The 24,628-nt window shown below is 41.9% G+C and overlaps 1 protein-coding gene across 1 annotated transcript; it reads left to right on the top strand.

Moving 5' to 3' along the window:
* Window positions 1-6,215: 6,215 nt before the first annotated feature.
* On the top strand, window positions 6,216-17,296 carry LOC106087151 (sodium-dependent nutrient amino acid transporter 1). The gene is made up of 7 exons (XM_013252078.2): window positions 6,216-6,358; window positions 6,442-6,727; window positions 10,903-11,399; window positions 11,504-11,607; window positions 15,911-16,377; window positions 16,563-16,834; window positions 16,896-17,296. The coding sequence occupies exons 1-7, from the start codon at window positions 6,257-6,259 to the stop codon at window positions 17,058-17,060; spliced, it is 1,893 nt and encodes a 630-aa protein (XP_013107532.2). The 5' UTR covers window positions 6,216-6,256; the 3' UTR covers window positions 17,061-17,296.
* The last annotated feature ends 7,332 nt before the right edge of the window (window positions 17,297-24,628 follow it).

Here is a 24,628-nt window from a genome sequence, read left to right as displayed (position 1 = left end):
AATCCTGGAAAAGACCCAAGAATGACAAATCAACACCTACCATCTCTTTGTTGACTACAAAGGCGCCTTCGATACTCCTTTACGTTCAAAGGTATTTCAAGACATGTCTGAGTTTATTACCCCTGCAAAATTAATAAGACTCTGCAGGAGGACACTTGCTAATACGCGTTCCTCTGAAAGAATAGGAAAGAATCTCTCCGAACCATGTAATACCAAACGAGGTTTCAGAAAGGCTACAGCCTATCGTGTGATCTCTTTAATATCATGCTGGAGCAGATTATACGAGATGAAGAAGTGAATAGATATGGCACACTAATCACAAGAGTACACCTGCTAATCGCTTGTGCCGACGACATCGATATCATAGGTCGGTCACCGGAAGTAGTAACTGCAGCCTTTGAAAGAATCGAAAGAGGGTCAGTGAAAATGGGTCTGGCAGTTAATGGAGATAAGACGAAATGGATGGTTTCAACTCCGAAAACGTCTTGTACAAATGATCAGATAAATAAAATGGAAAAATTTGGGAACCACAACTTTGAGATAGTCAGCAACTTTATCTACTCCGGTACCGCCGTAACCGAAACGAATGACACCAGTTATGAGATAAAAAGAAGAATAATATTGGCATACAGATGCTACTTTGGATTAAGAAATCAGTTGAGAAACAAGGCCACTTCTCGACAGACGAAGACTACACTTTACAAGACACTGATACTACCCGTGCTGTTATATGGTTCTGAAGCATGGGAACTTGTGAAAGCAGATGAGGCAGTGCTTGGAGTATTTGAGAGAAAGATTATTCTTGAAATATATGGAGACCACCGTAGCGCAAAGGTTAGCATGTCCGCTGAACGCCTGGGTTCGAATCCTGGCGAGACCATCCGAAAAAATTTTCAGCGGTGGTTTTCCCCTCCTAATGCCGGCAAAATTTGTAAGGTTCTATGCCATGTAAATCTTCTCTCCAAAGAGGTGTCGCACTGCGGTACACCGTTCGGAATCGGCTATAAAAAGGAGGCTCCTTATCATTGAGCTTAAACTTGAATCGGACTTTGGATTGCATTGGAGTTTGCGTTAATGGAGATAATGGGCGACGTATGAACCACTAGCTTTATGAGATATATGACGACGATAGCATAGTTACATGCATCACTTTACAACGGCTGCGTTGGCTAGGTCATGTTGTCAGAATGGATGAAGAATCTCCATCAAAGAAGTCTTTTGAAGCCAATCACGATGATACACCCAAACCGGGACAGCCCAGGGCCCGATGGAAAGATCAAGTGGGGGGAGACACCTCGAAACTTGGTGTCGGAAATTTTAGAATGAGCGCAGAAGATCGAGGCGCTTGGATCGCTATTCTACGTTCGGCTAGTAGAACAAATGTTCGGTCATAGCCAATTAAGGTAAGTAATCTTGAAAGAATAAATTATATGGACCCTACTGTGTGACAACTAATTTAGACTATGATGGACGATTAAAGAAGGTAATTGTTTGGATGAACGTGTGTGAGATAGAACTTTTCTTGGTTGGTTTTGCATGGCCTTGGCAAACCGTCCTATATGGGGTAAGTAAACGAAATTTTCTCCAAAGGGAAAATTTCAATAAAACTTTCCAGATCGTGGATATGGAAGTAAGTATTACTCAGCTACTTAAGAGGAAAGTAAGTTTAAACAAGTAAAAGCGTGCTAAGTTCGGCCGGGCCGAATCTTACATACCCTCCACCATGGATCGCATTTGCCGAGTTCTTCTCCCGGCATCTCTTCTTAGGCAAAAAAGGATATAAGAAAATATTTGCTCTGCTATTATTATATTATCACATGTTGGAGACCTGTGTAAAATGTCAGCCAATTCGAATAAGAATTGCGCCCTTTGGGGGCTCAAGAAGTAAAATAGAGAGATCGATTTATATGAGAGCTGTATCGGGCTATAGACCGATTCAGATCATAATAAACACGTATATTGATGGTCATGAGAGGATCCGTAGTACATAATTTCGGGCAAATCGGATAATAATTGCGACCTCTAGAGGCTCAAGAAGTCATGATGCCAGATCGGTTTATATGGCAGCTATATCAGGTTATGAACCGATTTGAACCATACTTGGCACAGTTGTTGGATACCATAACAAAACACGTCGTGCAAAATTTCATTCCAATCGGATAAGAATTCCGCACTCTAGAGGCTCAAGAAGTCAAGACCCAAGATCGGTTTATATGGCAGCTATATCAGGTTATAGACCGATTTGAACTATACTTGGCACAGTTGTTGGATATCATAAGAAAACGCGTCGTGCAAAATTTCAATCCAATCGGATAAGAATTGCGCACACTAGAGCTCAAGAAGTCAAGACCCAAGATTGGTTTATATGGCAGCTATATCAAAACATGGACCGATATGGCCCATTTACAATACCAACCGACCTACACTAATAAGAAGTATTTGTGCAAAATTTCAAGCGGTTAGCTTTACTCCTTCGGAAGTTAGCGTGCTTTCGACAAACAGACGGACGGACATGGCTAGATCGACATAAAATGTCGCGACGATCAAGAATATATATACTTTATGGGGTCTCAGACGAATATTTCGAGTAGTTACAAACAGAATGACGAAATTAGTATACCCCCATCTTATGGTGGAGGGTATAAAAATCCCCTTTCGAACTCAGATATATACTCTACATGGTGCTCACTAGTTGTGGGTATGTAGAGTACCATTATCCATTTGCCAAATCTCGAGGAAACAGTCTAGGTGGACTATAAATCGCTAGCGGAGAAGTTTGTCAAATACTTTAGCAGCAGCTCACTTTAGACTGCCTTTTAAGAGTTCTTTGCCATTAACTTCGTAATGGCATCATTGCAGTATTGGACATTTGCGCTAATGTCATATCTTGAAAAAAAAAAAAATAAAAATAAAAATGCTGAATGACTTGAAAAATTATCTAAGCTGATATGTTGTTTAGCTATCCAGTAGTGTATTTAGAAATGCAAAAAAACAAAAACCCCAAAAATATTTGCACGCTTTTGAATAGGGGTAATGACCGGCCTCTGAAAGATGATAATGAGTTAAGTGACTGTTTACAAACAGCGAAAAATTAGAACCAAAAAAAAAAAAACATTTTTCATTCACTTTTATTTAATTTTATTTTTTAAGCTTGATAAAAACTTCAATGAAATAAAAAAATTTCCCTTAATTTCTTATCCCTGCCCAGCCATGTCTTAAACATTATTTATTCAATTCTATATGACAATGCTTGCTCTGTTTATTTTTAGCACTTTTTTCTGCTATGCAATAAATTATGGTAGACAATCTTATCAATGCTTTGATATTTTTCCTTTTTTTATTTTGTAAACTGCAAGCCGCAATTATATGTGAATGTCAATAGCACATATTTTCATATAGACTTCTTTGTTAATACAATCATAGCATCTGTCACTATTTTATGCAAAACGTCTCCGTTTCGCACATTTACAGACATTTTTTTATAACAATAATTTTATGGCAAACATTAGGGTGGAATACATCTCAAGGAATAAGAATTTCATGAATTTTTATACCCACCATCGAAGGATGGGGGTATATTCATTTTGTCATTCCGTTTGAACAAATCGAAATATCCATTTCCGACCCTATAAGGTATATATATTCCTGATCAGAGTCTGTCCGTCTGTCTGTCCGTCCGTCTGTCTGTCCGTCCGTCCGTCTGTCTTTTCGTCCGTCCGTCTGTTGAAATCACGCTAGAGTCTTTAAAAACAGAGATATTGAGCTGAAACTTTGCACAGATTCTTTTTTTTGTCCATAAGCAGGTTAAGTTCGAAGATGGGCTATATCGGATTATATCTTGATATAGCCCCCATATAGACCGATCCGCCGATTTAGCGTCTTAGGACTATAAAAGCTACATTTGTTATCTGATTTTGCTGAAATTTAGGACAGTAAGTTGTATTAGGCCACTCGATGTTCTTCTTCAATTTGGACCAGATCGGCCCTGATTTGGATATAGCTGCCATATACACCGATCTCCCGATTTATGGTCTTGGGCCCATAAAAGGCACATTTATTGTCCGATGTAGCCAAAATTTGGGACAGTGAGTTGTGTTCCGCCCTTCGCCACCCTTCTTCAATTTGGTTCAGATTGGTCCAGATTTGGATATAGCTATCATATAGACCGATCTCTTGATTTAAGGTTTTGGGACCATAAAAAGCACATTTATTGTCCGATTTAGCCAAAATTTGGGACAGTGAGTTGTGTTGGGCCCTTCGACATCCTTCTTCAATTTGGTTTAGATCGGTTTAGATTTGGATATAGCTGCCATATAGACCGATCTCTTGATTTAAGGATTTGGGACCATAAAAGTCGCAATTATTGTCCGAAGTCGCCGAAATTTGGGACAGTGAGTTGTGTTATGGCCTGCGACATCTTTCTGCAATATGGCACATATCGGTCTAGATTTGGATATAGCTACCTTATAGACCGATCTCTCGATTTAAGGTCTTGGTACATTTATAATCCGATTTCGGTGAAATTTGACTCATCCGTGTCGTATATGGTTCAGATCGGTCTATATTTGGATATGGCTACCAAAAAGACCAATATTTTGTTCTACAAATTAAACAATGACTTGTACTTATTATACTACTCAATGTCTATGTCGAATTTGGTCCAAATGGGATCATTTTTCGGTAAAGCTGCTATGGGGGCATAACTTACATATTTTTCATCGGATAAAGACGATAGGTGGTTTACATATATACCCGAGGTGGTGGTGGGTATCCATATTTCGGTCCAGACGAAAATTGGTCACAAAAGTGTGTACCAATTCCGTGTTCTTCTCTCCAATACCTTTCATTCGTATTAGGTGTGTTTTAGGGAGAGGTCCTCCAAACACTTAGCTTTGAAAATATATCAGCAGAAAATATATCGATCTCTATTCTCATATATCTCAAGTATCTATTATTTAAACCTCATATTGCCATTGGCCTCGAAATTGGATATCAATCTAATCTCAAGTATCTTTCAAGGGTATGGACCCTAATAACTATCAATATCGAGGTTCACTGTCTTGTAGATCCAAATTGTCTTGGTGAGCAAATACGGCAAATACTTGGGGGTTGTTATTGGGGTGGGGCGTCTTTTAGACAGTTGGTCTCGAATGTTGATATCAGATTCATGGTCTACTCTCAAATACCTTTCATTTGAGCCCCATATTTCTGTAGTCGGTAAAAATTACCGGTTGATGGGGTGTTTTGGGGGATGTCGTGGTCACTCTATGGCTCTGAAAATATATATCAGATTTGTATTCTACTCTAAAATACCTCTTATTTGAACCCTAATTGCAATGGCCAGCAAATACTTCCTATATGGGTGGTGTTATGGAGTGGGGTGGCCCCATAGACACGTTTTCCCGAATATTGATATCAGATTTGTGCTTTACTCTCAAAAACCTTTCATTTGAGCCCCATATTGCAATGGTCGTAAATTTGTCCCCTTTGGGGGATATTTTTGGTGAGAGGCGGCCCCCCAAACACTTGGTCCCATATTTTGATATCAGATTCGTATTCTACATTCAAATACCTTTTATTTCAGCCCCATATTCCCATGGTCAGTAAATAAGTCCAGTTTGGGAGGTGTTTTGGGGAAGGGATGGATACTCAGAAACTTGGTCCCACATTTGGATATCAGATTCGTATTCTACTCGCAAATACCTTTCACTTGAGTCCCATATTGCCATGGTCGGTAAATATGTCCGATTTAAGGGTGTTTTGGGGCTTGGAGTGGTCCCCCTAGCACTTGGTCCGACAATTGGATATCAGATACGTTTTCTTATCCTAAATACCTTTCATTTGAGTCCCATATTGTCGTGAGTGGTCTAAATATATGTTTGGTAGGTTTTTGGGTGAAGCAGCCCCCTAGGTACCCCATCCGAAATTTGGATACCAAATTTTTATTTTTAAGGGTACTCTATGAGAGCACATAAAATTTCGCTTAAATCGCACCACCCATCTCCGAGATCTGGCGTTTCTGAAGATTAGGGTAAGGCGGTGGGTCCGCCCCCTTCAGATATCAAAATATGTAGTATCCTATTTTAACCACGGGGTCATTATGCACCCAAACAAACACAATTTGATTTTTATATATAAGATAAATATTTTACCAAATGTCCTAAGTATATTGAAACTAGATAAATTTTTTTTTTGAATATTTTAATCAATTTTAGGTATCCACTTCAGCTTTACCTTTTCAATACAATAGACTACAATGCATTCTGCCTATGATAAGCTAAGGCAAAATCAAATCAATATACTGCAGGTGGAGCAAGGAGATGCCGCCAAACAGAGTATATTGTACACCAAGGATAGTGTAAGTAAAATATCCCAAGAAACATTTGTGTTGGGACAAAGAGATTGCTTCATTGTTTTTTTTTATGTTTTATTTTTCAACAGATTTCCACTTCCGAGTTGGGTAGCAGTGATACAAGTTCAACAATCCGTGATAAATGGGGCAATGAGATAGAGTTTTTGTTCTCTTGCATTGCCTTGTCCGTGGGTCTGGGCAATGTTTGGCGATTTCCCTTCATAGCTTTGGCCAATGGCGGGGGTGCGTTTGTGATACCCTATGTCATAGTGTTGTTGCTAATAGGTCGACCGGTTTATTATTTGGAAGTGATTGTCGGTCAATTCTCTAGTCGAGGGTGTGTGCAGGCATTTGGTATGGTGCCGTTAATGAAGGGTAAGTATGGAAATTCAAGAGAGGAATAAAATTAAAGCAAAATAAATTATTTTGGATATATTAAGATTTTGGTAAAATTTAATTTTTTTTTTTAGCTATATGCCTAAAATTTACCTTTGAGGATATTTTTTTTTCGTGGACACAGTTTAATCTTGGGAACAGTTTAGTTTAGGTTGAAAAGAGGGTGCAGAAATTAATCCGTCCCATGTCACTATAGACATAAACCTAAGCCAGTAATCGGCTTGTTGTTCGCTCTAAAAGCTGTAAAGTAACCTCTTTGGTTTTCCTTTTTCATTTGCAATCTCCGATCATTGAGCTCGTCTCGAAAGAGAAAAATACAAAAATTGTAAAATTTAATGATCTTCGCCTAACAGGCAAAAAAACTTGAAAAAAGAAAATTTTAAGTTACTTACAAAATCCTTAATTGTTTTCAATACCACTCCCCACTTCCCATGCGCATTCGTCACCCACTCCCTTAACTCGGACTGCGTCGAACTGAAAGGTTTCGGGTTTACCAAGTTGATTGACGCCGGTCCTCTGGCCTTCATCGCCAAATCATCTGCCCTTTCATTCCCTCTTACTCCGTTATGGCCCGGCACCCAAACGATACGGATTTTGTCATCCTCACAGCCATCCTCCTTCTTATACTGCAAGACTGACAATAAAGATCTCGACGTCCTCGCTTTAGCACCACACCACTTCACGCTTTCAGTGATCGCCCGGATCTCCGCCTGCAGGACCGTATTATGGTCAGGCAGCCTGAGTTCTCAATGAAGACCCTCAGACCCACTCTGTCCTCTAGCTTTGATCCATGCGTGTAATATGATCTCCCAGATGGCAATACTAGGGTTCCGTCAATCCAAGACTGTGGCGATGGCAGCAGTGCCTCGCACTCGACTTCAAGGTTCATCTCAGGTATACGTAGGGGAACCTCTTCCCTTCCTTCCAGATTTCCAATCGTCGCCTCGATTATACCGCGATGGTATGAGCTGCTCCCATCCTCAATCCATTCTTCCATCGCCTTAAGTCTCATAGACTCAGTGGCTGCCTTACACTTAATCTGTATGTCAATGGGTCGGATATCTAGAATAGTCTCCAGTGCCATAGTGGACGTGGTCCTCATCGCTCCGCCTATGCCAAGACAACATGTTCTTTGAACCTGTTGTATGGTCCATATATTGAACTTTTTCACCAAAGAAGTCTACCAAACTACTGAGGCGTAAGTAAGTATTGGTCTAATCACACTTTTGTAAAGCCAGTGGACTATTCTCGTATTCAGGCCCCATTTCGAGCCTACGGCCCATCTACGTAGTGCGCAACATCTGTGATCCTTCTCAGTACGCCCCTGAATGTGACACTTCCAATTAGGTTTCCTATCCGGCACGGGATAGCTGTGATCACTACGCTGGCTGGAGCTTCCGGGCGCATCCACTGGTTGCGGGTTGTGGAATGCTTTATACGGGTTAGCTGCAACGGCAGATGCGGACAATCAGCGATATTGAGCGGAGAGTCTAAGTGTGGGCTCGGTGGCACAGGCTCCTACACAAATACTGAGTGCCTATGATGTTCAATATGAAAAGGCAAGTTATTGGTGCTCTTAAATAACCAATGGCCAACCTGTTCCCGCTGCGATCGGACCGGAACGAGCTTGCTCACCTACAGGAGCTTGACGAGAATCTCTATCTCCACATGAAATTGTGGCTACAACAACAACAACTCCTAAACATTTCACCTTGTCAGATATCTATATCGTTTCATTGAGGAATTGTGGTGCGTCAAATTTGCCCATCTTCGTCTTCCTCGTGAACAGGCATATTTCAGTCTGCTCTAAGTTAGCATTGAAATTTCTGGGCCTAGTCATATGCCAAATGCAAGACCCTTTCGGCTCTTCTGCATAGCTCGTTCGGATCCTGCGTAGAAGACGGGTTCAAATCCCTCCTCAGTCAGTATCCATAAAAGGTCATTTATGGTGGTCACCAATAGGAGTGGCAATAAAATGCCCCCCGGTGGCGTGCCTTGCGCCACTTTCTTCCTTATATTTATGCCATAGGACACACAATTTATCCACCTGTGTCTTAGCATGTGGTTTAAGCACCGGGTCCACCCGGTACTGGTCTAAGGATTGGATCAGTGTGTCGGTCCCCACATTGTTAATAGCCCCCTCGATGTCAATGCATACCGCCAGTGTGAACGTTTTGGCATCGAAGCATTCGTCTATTTTATGCACAACCTCGTGCAGGGCAGTCTCCACCTACCTTCCCATGACATAGGCATGCTGTTTGTATTTGAGCAGTTCGCTGGATGTCTTACTCTTTATGATGGTGTCCACAATTCGTTCCATGGTTTTGTGTAGAAAGGACGTTAGGCTTATGGGTCTATAGGCCTTGCCGGGCTTAGGTATAAACACCACCCTTACCTCCTGCCAGGCTTTCAGAGTATATGCAAGTCCTAGGCATGCTGTGAAAATATGAGGCGCCAGATAGTCGGCCTCTTTCTGTAGTAATGCCGGAAATATTCCATCAGGTCCAGGTGACTTTAATGGTTTGAAGCTCCTCAAGGATTCCTTCACCATAAATTTCGTAATTATAAACCTTCGACCAACATCATTATTCTAAACTTTCCGATGTCTCCGTGAGTCCCTTCGTATCCTGTGGAAAATGTGTTTTCATCAAAAGCCTCAACATATCCTCCGTTGTCTCTGCTCTCACTCCCATGTCGAAGTTTCAGTTTGGACATGGGTTTTTGTAAGAAACTTTTTTATCTTGGCGGCGTCATTAGCGCTATCGACCTGTTCGTAGAAAAGCTTCCAGGAGGCACGATTTGCCGCTCTGCTAATCTTATTTTATTCCTTGAGAAGTGCGTAATACACATTTCAATAAACTTCCTCTTTTCTACGACGTGCTCTGTTAAAAAGTCTTCGGACCTCTTTCCCAATATTGCGAATCTCCCCAGTCATCCAGAGTTTTTCTAGGGCTGATTTCCTTTCCCGAAGAGGACAACTATCATCGAAGGACCCCACCAGTGCAGTCGTAATCCTGTTGACATTTTCGTCAATGTCTTCTATGCTTGGACAATCTAAATTATCTTGCCCAAGTCTTCTTCGGAGTAGCCTTCCGAATTTTGGCCAGTTGGTTTTCAACTTATTCCGGAAGCTTATCGGATTCGACGCTGGCCGTGCTATTCTAAACCTAATGTAACGGTGATCAGAGAAAGAGTGTTCCATGGAGACCCTCCTATCTTTAACCTCGTCGATTCGATTTTCCGAACATATCGTCACAACTTATACCTCCTCCCTAATCCTATTAACAAAGGTAGCGATGTTACCGGACACCTCCGTAGCGCAGAGGTTAAGTGTTATGAGGTCGTTAGTATTCAAGAACTCTGCAAGGGCTTGGAAGCGGGACCAAGCTCTGGCCCTTATTGTTGGTGCTACCCCACGAAATGTGGTGAGAGTTCGCATCGCACCCTATTAGTACCTTGTTTCCTGTCTGTTTTGCTTTCCTCACCTGCCGTTGCAGCTCCGACGTGGGTGGCGGTGTCAGAGAGTCGAAAGGCAGGAGGCAGGTTAACTTTGGTGAGTCTCTAGCTTTGGGGAGAGTTTAACTTTGCGAATTGCAAATTTGCCCATTACCGTGTCCGTACAGCTTGCCGCAGAGCGACACCATTTTAGAAGTTTATATTGGATATTACCTAAGGTAAATACTTCACAAGTTTCGCCAGGACAAGGAAGGGAAAAACCACTGCTGATAATTTTTTGTGATGATCTCAACGGGATTTGATGCCTGACTTTCAGCGTCAAAGGCCGAGATGGGAACCTCTGAGCTGCTGTGGCCACAGTTTATCTATGGAGACAGCTTAACTTTGGGGACAGTCTAAATTTATGGACAGTTTAATATTTGGCGAAATCTAAAATTTGGGGGAAGTTTCATTGGAATATTTGAATTTGAGAAAACAAAATTTTACCAACATTTTGAAGCATACATCAAATTTTTTCACCAGTATTCGCAAAACTTTATGTAGATATGAAATAGGTTTATATGACAGATTTGCTTAATAGAACTGTAAAATAAATCTAACAAGGCTTCATTTAAAATTTAAAAATTTTTTAACTTAAGATTAATAAAATCTGCTAAACTCTTAAATTAAAGATTTTAACTAATGCTGTTTTATTTCAGGCATTGCATATGGTCAAGTCTATTCTACTGCTGTGGCCACCACCTATTATGCCAGTATCATGGCTTTGACCATTAAATATTTGTTGGCTTCCTTTGCCGATATCTTACCCTGGACCTATTGCCGTCCTGAATGGGGTGCTACATGTTTGGCCACCTCTGATTCGTTGCAGGAAATTAATTCGACCATCCCCACCAAGCGTGTGTCTTCCGCAGAGCTATTTTTCACCAAATCTGTTTTGCGTGAGACTGAAAATTTGGATCATGGCTTGGGTATGCCCAGTTGGGATTTGGTGCTTTGCCTATTGGCTGCCTGGATCTTAATAGCCATTATACTCATCAAAGGCATACGCAGTTCGGGCAAAGCTTCCTACTTCCTGGCATTGTTTCCCTATGTGGTCATGCTAATACTATTGTGGCGGGCCCTCACTCTTCCCGGAGCTCTGGATGGGATTGTATATTTCCTAAAGCCTCAATGGGATCAATTGCTAAATCCACAAGTAGGTTAAGAGCATTGCACGTGTCAGTCCAGTCATCGCTCCCTTATTGCTGACCTTGGCAATATTCTGTTATTTTATTTTGCTCTCTTTTCCTTCTATTGCAGGTTTGGTATAATGCCATAACTCAAATGTTCTTTTCTTTGGCCATATGCTTTGGTACGCTGGTCATGTATGCTTCCTTTAATAATTTTCGCAAAAATGTTTACAGGTAAGTGGAGGATGATCAGGGCGGTCGAAGTGACTAGCAGGAAATGAAAAGGACATAACATAAGCATCTTTATGGTAATGCCATAAAAGTGGTCCTTTTGGGGATTTTATGAGTAATACTCAGCACCAGTGTTGCCAAAGAGTTTATTTAGACAAATTTTATTATTTTAATTTAGGGATATATATTCTTCAAAACTCATTGAAATGTTGATCTGAGACTGTACAAAGTAATTATTATCCCATTACTAGTCGACAGACTAGCCTTTAAGTAAATATGGTGTTTCTGACTCGTATTCAGACAGCGACGGTGTCAATGAAACAGTCATTGCAGCTGAATCGAGAGATGAAGCCATCGGGATGATGGCAGAAGTGAGCGATGGCTTTGCTAAGCTCTCAATCAGGCCAAGAATGCGATCCGGTGCACGACAAAGGAGACAGAGGAGTATGTACCGGCAGCGCAATCGGGCGAAAGTGCAGGATGCTGGAAGGGATAGAACTGACATTCCAAGCACTTCTACGGAAGCTGGAACAAGAATCAGATCTCCCGAAGAGCATTACACTGCTAAAATGCTGAAGAAGAAAAAGAGCTCCCCGCTTTCAAGTACTCTGGGAAAACCAAGCCAACCATCCCGCAATGGAGACTGCAGACAGTGTCCTGCCTGGCAGGAGTCTGAGTCCCTGAGTCTTCATGGAGGACTGTGACTTCCAATAGGAGGCCACAGCCATCATGGAAGGGAAAGAAGCATAACAGAGATGAGCTGACTTATGCAGTCATCAATATCGGCTTTGCATCCGGTAGGATTCCACCAGATCATCGATCCTAAGTGGAGGATATGGTTAACGATCGGATTTTTGAACATGTGTGGAACTCTTTGGAGGGTCCACCCATATAAATGATGAGCTGATGATGGTACCATATGGAAGCATATACTCCAAAAGCCTGGCAGGAGGCAAGGGTGGTGTTTATACCCAAACCCGACAATGCAAGTTATTCGACACCAAAGGTCTACATACCAATATGACTTACGTCCTTTCTACTCAAAACCATGGAACGTATTGTGCACACTTTGATAAAGAGTAGGACATCCAGCGATCTGCTCAAATACAAACAGCATGCCTATATCATGGGAAGGTAGGTGGAGACTGCCCTGCACGATGTTATGCATAATATAAAAGAATCCTTCGATGCCAAAACGTACACACTGCCGGAATGCATTGATATCGAGGGGGCTTTTAACAATGTGCGGACCGACACACTAATCCAATCCTTAGACCAGTACCGGGTGGACCCGGTCCTTAGAGACTGGATAAACATAAATAAATGACCTATTAGGGATGCTGACTGAAGAGGGATTTAAACCCGTCTGCTACGCAGACGATGTTATAATACTTCTAAGGTGTAAGGATCCGAATGAGCTATGCAGAAGGGCCGAAAGGGTCTTGCATATGGAATATGACTGGGCTAGACCCAGAGGTTTCAATGTTAACCCAGAGAAGACTGTCTGTTCACGAGGAAGACGAAGGTGGGCCAATTTAACGCACCACTTTTCCTTAATAAGACGATGTCGATATCTGACAAGGTCAAATACTTAAGTGTGATCTTGGACGGGAAACTGAATTGAAAGAGTCACATTCAGGAGCGTACTGAGAAGGTTCATTGATGTATAGCACTATATAAGCGGACCATAGGCTCGAAATGGGGCCTGAATCCGAGGGTAGTCCACTGGGTCTACAAGAGCGTGATTAGACAAATACTTACTGAGATCTGTTTTAGACTGTCTGACCATAAAACGGTCCTGCAGTTGGAGATCCGGGCGATCACGGAATGCGTGAAGTAGTGTAGTGCTACCGACAGTTAAATTGCCATAAGGGCAATAACAACCAGGACGGTAAGGTCAATAGCGGTCTTGCAGTGTCTTTTCTGAGGATGGCAAAGTCCGCATCCAGATCGTGAGAAGACGAGGCTATTACTGAAATGAAGTAAGAAGGAGGTCAGTATAGCTATTGGTATCATAACGGGACACATAGGACTACGAGCTCACTTATGCAAAATCGGTGCAACAAGTGATAGCATGTTTAGGGCATGAGGCGAAAATGATGAGACGTTGGATCATTTCCTATGTCATTGCCCGGCTTTCGCGGCTAACAGACACCGGTACTTAAATGTAATGTTCCAAGTATGGTCCGAATCGATTTGAAACCTGATATAGTTCCCATATAAACCAAAATCCCGATTATACTTCTTCAACTCCAAGAAAGCTCAGTTCTTGTCTGAAATTTTGCACAACGAATTCCTCTATGACCGTCAACCTAAATGCCAAATATGATCTTAATCGGACCTTAAACTGATACACCCCTGCTAGGGGTTCATAAATGGTGCAGTTTCACGAGATTTTTACGAAAGTGAAGTAAGGTGTATATGGGAGGTGGTCGGTATTCAAGTTCGGCCCGGCCAAACTTAATGGGTTTTTACTTGTTAAACCATCCGCCATAAGATGGAAGTATACTTATCAAGTTATTCCGTTTGTACCACATCGAAATATAGATCTGAAAATATAAACTTTAAATTCTTGATCACCTTGACATTCTAAGTCGTTTAAGGCTTGGCCTCAAACTGGCCATATCCTGATATAGCTTCAATAGCATTTAAATTTGTATACCCTCCACCATAGGAATGGGGTATACTAATTTCGTCATTATGTTAGTAACTCCTCGAAATATTCGTCTAAGACCACATAAAGTATATATATTCACGATCGACATGACATTTTAAGTGGATCCTGCCATGTCCGTCCATCTGTCTGTTGAAAGCGCGCTAACTTTCGAAGGAGTTAAGCTAGCCGCTTGAAATTTTGGACGAATACTTCTTATTAGCGTAGGTCGGTTTGGATTGTAAATGGGCCAAATCGGTCCACGTTTTGAAATAGCTGCCATATAAACCGATGTTGGGTCTTGACTTCTTGAGCCACTAGATGGCGCAAACACTATCCGATTTGGCTGAAATTTTTCATGAGGTGTTTTATTATGATTTCTAACAACTGTGTTAACTGTGATTCAATCGGTCCATATCTTGATATAGCTGTCACATAACCCGATCTGGGGTCTTGACTCTAGAGATCGCAATTGCCATCCGATTTAGCACAAATTTTGTACAACGGCTTCTCCCCTGGCCTTCAACATACGTGTGCAATATGGTCTGAATCGGTGTATAGTTTGATACAAAAATTGCAAATTCTGCCCATGAACATTCCACTAAGGAACAGTTCAGGAACGGCGTGCCGCAGTGCGACACCCCTTTGGGGAGAAGTTTTACATGGCATAGTACCTCACAAATGTTGCCAGCATTAGGAGGGGAAAACCACCGCTGAAAATTTTTTCTGATGGTCTCGCCAGGATTCGAACCCAGGTGTTCAGCGTCATAGGCGTACATACTAACCTCTGCGCTACGATGGCCTCCAAGGGTTTGATACAGCTTCTATATAAACCGATCTCCCGATTTTGCTCCTTGTTATACCCTCCACCATAGGATGGGGGTATACTAATTTCGTCATTTTGTTTGTAATACCTCAAAATATGCGTCTGAGACCCCATAAAGTATATATATTCTTGATTGTCATGTCATTTTAAGTCGATCCAGCCATGTCCGTCCGTCTGTCTTTCGAATCGAAGGAGTAAAGCTAGCCGCTTAAAATTTTGCACAAATATTTTTAGTAGTGTTGGTCGGTTTAGATTGTAAATGGGCCAAATCGGTCCATGTATTTACTTCTGGAGCCTCCAGAGGGCGCAATTCTCCGCCGATTTGACTGAAATTTTGCGCACTTCCCACAACAGTGGCAAGTATGGCGCAAATCGGTATAAAACCTGGTTTAACTGCCATATAAACCGATCTGGGATCTTGACTTCTTGAGCCTCTAGAGGGCGCAATTCTCATCCGATTTGGAAGAAATTTTTGTACAACGGCTTCTTTTATGACCTTCAACATACGTATCTAATATGGTCAGAATCGATCAATTGTTTAATACAGCTCCCATATAAACCTATCTCCCGATTTTGCTTCTTGAGCCCCTACAAGGCGCAATTCTTATCCGAGTGAACTGAAATATTACACAATGACTTCTACAATGTTCAGCATTCATTTATGATCCGAAACGGACTATAACATGAAATAGCTCCAATATCATAGCAGTTCTTATTCAATATTCTTTGTTTGCCTAAAAAGAGATACCGCGCATAGAATTCATTTTATTTCTATTTTTGCAACTGTACTCGATACTAACATCTGATTCTTTCTCTGTGTCTTTTAGGGATGTCATCATTATAACCAGTGTGGATTCGGTTACTTCAATACTAGCTGGTTGCATTATCTTTGGTATTCTTGGCAATTTAGCCTATGAAACCAATAGCCCCGATATCTCCAGCGTTGTCAAGGGTGGTGCGGGCTTGGCTTTTATTTCGTATCCAGAGGCCATAGCCAAATTTAAATTTTTACCTCAAGTCTTTGCGGTGCTCTTCTTTTTAATGCTTTTGGTATTGGGCATGGGCAGCAATGTGGGCATGGCTTCTTGTGTAATAACTGTCATCAAGGATCGTTTTAACCATTTGCCACATTGGCTGTTGGCCACCGCCATGGCTGTGATGGGTTTCATGTGTGGAATTATCTATATGACACCAGGAGGACAATTTGTTTTGAATTTGGTGGATTTCTTTGGGTGTTCTTTCATTGCTCTGTTCTTGGCAATAGCAGAGTTAATAGCGGTATCATGGATGTATGGTGAGTGGAGACAAAAGTTAAATTCACAGAAATCAATGTATATTTCCAAGTAAGAAAGTTTCCTAAAATGAGTGTAGAGTGTTGCCATATTTTATGATAAATAATGACTTATGAAATAAGCAAAGTTAAACTCTGTTAACCAAAACTTATTCTTATTGCCTTTGAATTTATTCTTCTTTCAATAGGAGTCAAACGTCTATGCCAGGATATTGAATTTATGCTAGGCGTCAAAACTGGCCTCTATTGGCGTATATGCTGGGTCCTTATAACTCCTGGCCTTATGTTTGCAGTTTTGCTTTATACCCTTATTACATTGGAACCTTTAACCTATAATGGTGTAGCTTATCCCCTCAATGTTTATGGAGTTGCTTGGCTATTATGGGCCATTGGAGTTGCCCAACTGCCACTGTGGGCATTATACACCGTCTACTCGATGAAGGGGGAAACCCTAAAGGAGGTAATTTAAATATATTTCAATTTTTTGCAATTTTAAGTTATTATTTTCTTTTTTTATGCAGAAATTCATTAACTCCTTGAGACCTTGTCAGAATTGGGGTCCTTCAGATCCCAAACTTTTGGTGGAATATTTACTTTTCAGACAACAACTGCAAGCCACACAGAGTCACAATGAATTGGATCATAGAACGCTGTGGACAAAATTCTATGAGAATATAGTCGGTTGAGAATAGAGTATTTGGAGAATTAAGAGATTTTTAATATTGTAGTTAAATTTAAGATATAGACAATATTGTGAAAACATTCATAAAATAGTTTTTGCAAAATAGTGGCAACATCTTTAATTTTAAGTAATAAAATATAAGCTAGAATTAATATAAGATAATTTTTTGAAAAAAAATTGTTGTCCCTTGGGGGGACACCATGTTGTGTCTCCAAAAGATAAAAATACAAGTTTTTCATTTAAAATATAATAATTTTCTTATATAAATTATTTAGCGGCCAAGGGTTTTAAAAAGGCGATTTTTCGGTACATACTAAAACCAAACGGCTGAATGGATTTTAATAAAATTAACATCAATCGAAAGATTTTTTTCCACAGAAGCGACGAATATATATGAAAATTTGATTTCCTTAAAGAAAAGCCATGCAAATGAGGAATTAATTTTCAATAAAAGAAGAATAAGCATAAACATAGCAAATGTTGGAGGTTTTCTAAAGCAATCGTTATGAGTGTTAATAGTGAGAGCAGCAGATACCATTGATGCAAGAGGGTTCTTGTTGTTGTAGCAGTTTGTTGTGTTAAATCTCTCGTCTGCTTGATTCTGTTAACTGTCCAGATCCAAGAACTCTGCGACTAAGATGGGGTGCGTCCACAGGGATCTGGGTCTGAGTCGAGTGGTTCTGGTTTGGTTGTAAAGCAGGTGACGTTGTGTCGTATGGTCCCTGGTTACATACCCTTGACATACATCTTCCACGTCTGCATCAATCCTTGCTCTATATGAAGCGACTTCATCTGTCGAAACGTAATCGAGCCAGAACTACTCTGGTTTGCCGGGGCAGGTCAATTTCTTCAGATGCAATGGGAGGCGGTCGTTCTTCAAGGACTACATTCACCCGGTAGCTATTTACCGCGTCTCCTACCGTGTCTACATGAATGTTGTCTAGACCCGCTGGATCTAGAGGTTCACTCTTGTAGCGCTGAACCTTAAACTCTAGATCATGTAGATCTACCTTAAGGCTTCTGGGCGGTGGATAACTATCCACGAGATTATGATTTGGATGGTCTCTACGATAGCAGCCCAAAAGGTATTGCTTAGACAGCCTGTGGTTATGTCTTCGCATTGGTATGATCTTTGTCTCCTGATGGAGGTCGTCTACATGAGAACTGAGGAGACAGCCCGTCACAGTTCGAAGGGCGGCATTCTAACAGATCTGAATATTATTCCACTGCGTGTCACAGAGCTGACGAGAACGAATTGGCGCTGCATAACTTGCCACAGACCGGCCAATTGCTTTATACGTGGTCAACAAAGTTTCTTTGTCAGCACCCCAAGTGCTGCCGGCTGAAGTGACTTGAGGACCTTGTTTCTACTTTTGACCAGGGCTGCGGAGTCGACCGGAGTCGAGTTTTTGAAGCTGGAGTCGGACTACTGAGTTGAGTTCGGAGTTGAGCACTTTAGGACCGACTCCGAACCGCTCCCCGTCTCCGGCTTAATACTCCGACCCGGTGTCGGAGTCGAGGGCTTGACTTCACAGCCCTGCTTTTGACATAATCGCAAATTGCTTTGGCTTGTGGGGAAAATGTGTAAGAGCTGACGCCAAGTATTTTGGGACACTTGATGGACGGAATCATTTCTCCATCGACCATCACAGTCAGCTCAGCATTCACCTCACACGTGTTTGTAATGTAATGTAACTGAAAATTTGGTGGCGGATATCTTCAGATTTTTTGCATGTTCAACCTATCGCACATGTCAACAATGGATTGGGGGCATGTAGTGAACGACGTTACTGAAGATTTGGTGGCTGATATCTTCAGATTTCTTGTATGTTCAACCTATCGCAGATGTCAACAATCGGTGGGGGGCCTGATGCCATGATCGTACAATCGTCTGCATATGATACGATCTCTATGCCGTCTGAAGGGGGTGGAATGGAGCATAAGTAGAGGTTAAGCAGTGCCGCATATTTCATCACGCCTTGGGGAACTCCCTGTTTCACTGCACGGTGCTTCGACTTCTTATCCCTAAATTCCACAAATGAAAGACGATCCCGCAGACAATTAGCGACCCATAATTTCATGCCTGGCTGGAGGGATGTATTGGCTATGTCGTCAAATAGTTTGGCATGACTGACCGTGTCGAATGCCTTCGATAGGTCCAGTGAGGACCGTATGGACCGTACCATGAGGACCGTACTATCACATGGCCTAGGCTGATTAAAGCCACAGCAAATGTGTGCGGTGATGGCATGTATGCAGTCTTCGGAAACCATGTGCATGTTCGGCGAATGGAAATTCTCCTACGAGGCTCGAAAGGAGTAGTGCCCCAAGCGTCTTCTCTCAAGCGGTGAGAGAAGGGAGATAGGTCTGTTCGACTACCCCAAACTCGGGTCCTGTCCATGCTTCAGTAGCGGGATCACTCTTCCCATTTTCCAGACATCGGCAACTATTAGAGTGCTCAAAGACAGGTTGAGGACAATAGATAGATACTCAACTCCAGGTAAATCCAGTTTCTTCAGCATCAGTGTAAAGATTCCGTCGGGGCCCAACGCCTTGGATGAGTTGGGGCCTCGGATGACATTCTTAACTTAGCCCACGGTAAATTGTGATGGCTGTCCATCGGCTCGGAGACAGATACGGCGTATGGCTCTCCTCTTCGCCCTGATACACTCGGGATACACAATAAATTAACACTTGAACAACCTGGCGAATCTCTTTGGATAAGTCATGGTTACGTCGCCAAAAGTGACTGAGGTCCTGTCATCCCGTCTACCTAAACCGGTGCCCAAGTAACATTGCTCCAAGTCTTCCAGTCATAAATACCACTTATGTTCGTTGACTATCCTGTTTATTTCCAGATTCAGCTCGTTGATTCTGGGTTTAGTGGATTCCGTACATAGAATCCCATCACGCTCTTCTGCGAGTACCACTGTCTGCGCCGGGAAATTGAGCCGCACTTGGGGTATTCGATCGGCTGTTATAAAGCGAGCGGCTACCGCGTTAATGATGTTTCGAAATTTCCTCTTGGTAACCAGCACATTCGAGGGGCCTGTCAGTTCACTGAAGCGGCGATTGGTGTACTCTCTGAAGCCAGCCCAATCGGCCTTCTTCTGATTGACAAACGTCCGGCGCTCAGAGGTTATGAAGTCGATGGTGAGTATTATGGAGAGGTGGTCTGACCCCAAAGAGATGACGGCTTGCCAGGATAGGTCACTCTGGAGATCAGCGGATGCAATGCAAATGTGTGAGGAGCTGCTGAACCTCCTCATAATCCTAGTGGGGGCATCCTCAGTCACCGTGCAAAACTTGGAGCCTTCAATCTGCTCTGCCAAAACAATGCCCCGCTGGTCGTTACCTAGTGGAGGATGCTATGAAATGGGATGGGCATTAAAGTCCCCTGGAATCAGACGATTATGGCCAGATAGTAGCCCATTTATGGTGGGCTTGTAAGCCTGACCGTTATTTGGGACACAGCTACCAACCGGCGGTATGTACACGTTGTAGTACCGGACCTGACTGCCATTCCCATGAACTCCATGTAGGGATCACTATCGCCAGGCGAGATGGGTCTTTACTGCACGGAATGGTGTATCACGAAGGCCAATCCCCCACCTCCATTCCTTGAGCTATCCATACATAGCACATTGTATCGGTTATAACTGTGCAAGCTGCAGGTGTTGGTCTGCTTTGTCTCCTGGATCGCTGCAACCAATATGTTCTTCCGACTCATAAAATCCACAATCTCGTCGATCTTGCCACGGTGACCATTGCAATTCTATTGCAAAAAATATACACTTCCCGGCACTGGCATGGCAATAAGGGGTTTGGAATGCTGCTGTTGCGTATATTGCTGCACGGGAGAGGTCGGGGGTCACACAGTCCGACGACGACGACACTTGTGATCCACTGCTGGCTATGTTCACACAGCACTTTACAACATATTCAGTGTGACTATACTCCCGTAGTGAACTGAGGCCAGAGCAAAATCGGAAATGTTCCCACTCCATGCACTGGCTACATCTCACCGACACAGACTGATGATGGGGACGGTTTTGGCAAACCGAACAGAACCAGGATCTCGGGTTCTTTTCAATTCCGGCACTGATCAGACGTGAGGAGAAGGCACACCGGGTTGAGCCTCTCCCATGACGAAAAGTAAAAAGGCATTAAGTTCGACCGGGCCGAACTTTGGATACCCACCACCTCGGGTATATATGAAAACCCTATTTCGTCACAATCCGGTGAAAATTGGATAACTTATGCACCCAAATATAGTCCGATCTGAACCACATTTTGGTCCTATATTAGATATAAATCTTTTATGGGCTGTAGACCCTTTATCTGGAGATCGGTCTACATGACAGCTATACCTAAATATTGTCCGATTTGATCTATATTTAGATCAGATATCAGGAGGCTTAAGATAACCCTCTGTGTCAAATTTCACACAGAGGGTTATAAATAGAGCTTTTATGGGCTTCAGACCTATTATCGGCTGATCGGTCCATATGGCAGCTATATCTAAATAAAGTCCGATCTGAACCACATTTGGGTCCAATGTTAGGAGGCGTAAATCTAATCAAAGTTTAAAATTTCAGCGAAATCGGTTAAAAAATAAATCTTTTATGGGCTGTAGACCCTTCATCTGGAGATCGGTCTATATGGCAGGTATACCTAAATATTGTCCGATTTAATCTATATTTAGATCAGATATCAGGAGGCTTAAGATTACCCTCTGTGTCGAAATCGGTTAAAAAATAAATCTTTTATGGGCTTCAGACCCCTTATCGGGAGATCGGTCTATATGGCAGCTATACCTAAATATAGTCCGATTTGATTTATATTTAGATCAGATATCAGGAGGCTTAAGATAACTCTCTGTTTCAAATTTCAGCGAAATCGGGTTATAAATAAAGCTTTGATGGGCTTCAAACCCTTTATCGGGAGATTGGTCAATATGGCAGCTATATGTAAATATAGTCCGATCTGAACCATATTTGGGTCAGATATCAGGAGGCCCAAAACTACTCACTGTTTCAAAATCGGATGAAAAATAAAGTTTTTATGGGCATTAGACCCTTTATTTCCAGATCGGTCTATATAGGAGCTATATCCAAATATGATCCGATTTGGACCGTTCAAGAACTTAACCAGCGTGCATCAAAAAGACGTATCTGTGCCAAGTTTCAGCTCATTATCTCAATTTTTGAAGGCTGTAGAGTGATTAAAACAGACGGACGGAAAGACAGACAGACACAAGGACATCGTTAAATCGTCTTAGAATTTTACGACGATCCGAAAAATATATATTTTCTAGGGTTGGAAATTGATATTCCGCAAACGGAATGACTAAATGAATATACCCCCTATTCTACGGTGGTGGGTATAAAAAAGAACGAACAGGAACACTGAGGCGGCAGCCCTTGCCGATTAAAGATTCCCTCTGGTCAATCCGGTGCGTATAACCGGCTACCATGGTATTTAAACGCAGAGTGGGATTGAAACACTCCGATGAGCCTTCGAGCTTGGGTGGACTAGTTACATATATTCGCCCACTTGGAGGTTAACGGGGTGAGCCACGTGCGGTCCAGGGTGGCGACTATCGATCCTATCTCCATGATTGGAGATAGACACTTAGTGAACGGCCGTTTTTACCGACCGATATCTTAAATCCCAACAAATATGAATATATTTGTAGGGATTTAAGCGACTGTCCAACCAGCATTCAAGTTATTCTGCGGTATTCGCCTGGGTCTTGTTGACCCTGCATTGACTGTATACAGTCTTTATGAGAACTATCCGATTGTATGGTGTTGCAATATAGTGGACGGTACATCAAAACACAAACGATTATTCAATACTCACCACAGTTGGGTAAGTCTGTGCATTACAGACGCAAAGTGTTGCCAAATCTTTTGGACCTTTCTAACGAAGTCAAAAAATTTTCTATCGGTTTACAAATAGTCTCACAATTTCACAAATACCGACGTACAAAAATTTTCAAAACAAGTAAAGGGTGATTTTTTTGAGGTTAGGATTTTCATGCATTAGTATTTGACAGATCACGTGGGATTTCAGACATGGTGTCAAAGAGAAAGATGCTCAGTATGCTTTGACATTTCATCATGAATAGACTTACTAACGAGCAACGCTTGCAAATCATTGAATTTTATTACCAAAATCAGTGTTCGGTTCGAAATGTGTTCATTCACCGTTCAGCGATGAGGCTCATTTCTGGTTGAATGGCTACGTAAATAAGCAAAATTGCCGCATTTGGAGTGAAGAGCAACCAGAAGCCGTTCAAGAACTGCCCATGCATCCCGAAAAATGCACTGTTTGGTGTGGTTTGTACGCTGGTGGAATCATTGGACCGTATTTTTTCAAAGATGCTGTTGTACGCAACGTTACGGTGAATGAACACATTTCGAACCGAACACTGATTTTGGTAATAAAATTCAATGATTTGCAAGCGTTGCTCGTTAGTAAGTCTATTCATGATGAAATGTCAAAGCATACTGAGCATCTTTCTCTTTGACACCATGTCTGAAATCCCACGTGATCTGTCAAATACTAATGCATGAAAATCCTAACCTCAAAAAAATCACCCTTTAAAAGCGTGCTAAGTTCGGCCGGCCGAATTTTATATACCCTCCACCATGGATCGCATTTGTCGAGTTCTTTTCCCGACATCTCTTCTTAGGCAAAGAAAGGATATAAGAAAATATTTGTTCTGCTATTAGAGCGATATCAAGATATGTTCCGATTTGGACCACAATTAAATTATATGTAGGAGACCTGTGTAAAATGTCAGCAAATTCGTATAAGAATTGCGCCCTTTTGGGGCTCAAGAAGTAGAGATAATAATACAATAAAATAGAGAGATCGATTTATATATCGGGCTATAGACCGATTCACTCTATAATAAACACGTATGTTGATACAAAATTTCTGGCAAATCGGATAATAATTGCGACCTCTAGAGGCTCAAGAAGTCAAGATCCCAGATCGGTTTATATGGCAGCTGTATCAGGTTATGAACCGATATGAACCTTATTTGACACAGTTGTTAAAAGTAAGAATAAAACACGTCTTGCAAAAATTCAACCAAATCGGATGGGAATTGCGCCCTCTAGAAGCTCAAGAAGTCAAGTCCCCAGATCTGTTTATATGACAGCTATATCAGGTTATGGACCGATTTAAACCATTGGCATAGTTGTTGGATACCATAACAAAACACGTCGTGCAAAATTTCATTCCAATCGGATAAGAATTGCGCACTCTAGAAGCTCAAGAAGTCAAGTCCCCAGATCGGTTAATATGGCAGCTATATCAGGTTATCGATCGATTTGAACCATACCTGGCACAGTTGTTGGATATCATAACAAAACACGTCGTGCAAAATTTCATTCCAATCGGATAAGAATTGCGCCCTCTAGAGGCTCAAGAAGTCAAGACCCAAGATCGGTTTATATGGCAGCTATATCAGGTTATTGACCGATTTGAACCATACTTGGCACAGCTGTTGGATATCATAACAAAACACGTCGTCCAAAATTTCATCCCAATCGGATA

The sequence above is a fragment of the Stomoxys calcitrans genome, chromosome 5, assembly GCF_963082655.1.
Source record: "Stomoxys calcitrans chromosome 5, idStoCalc2.1, whole genome shotgun sequence".
NCBI lineage: Eukaryota > Metazoa > Arthropoda > Insecta > Diptera > Muscidae > Stomoxys > Stomoxys calcitrans.
Note: the sequence above shows the minus strand (reverse complement) of the source record. Positions and strands in the feature narration are given on the sequence as shown.

Coding starts and splice junctions, on each gene's coding strand:
- LOC106087151 (XM_013252078.2), top strand. CDS start 6,257: ATGCATTCTGCCTATGATAAGCTAAGGCAAAATCAAATCAATATACTG. Junction 16,378..16,562: donor AGCGGTATCATGGATGTATG/GTGAGTGGAGAC, acceptor TTCTTTCAATAG/GAGTCAAACGTCTATGCCAG. Junction 16,835..16,895: donor AGGGGGAAACCCTAAAGGAG/GTAATTTAAATA, acceptor TTTTTTATGCAG/AAATTCATTAACTCCTTGAG.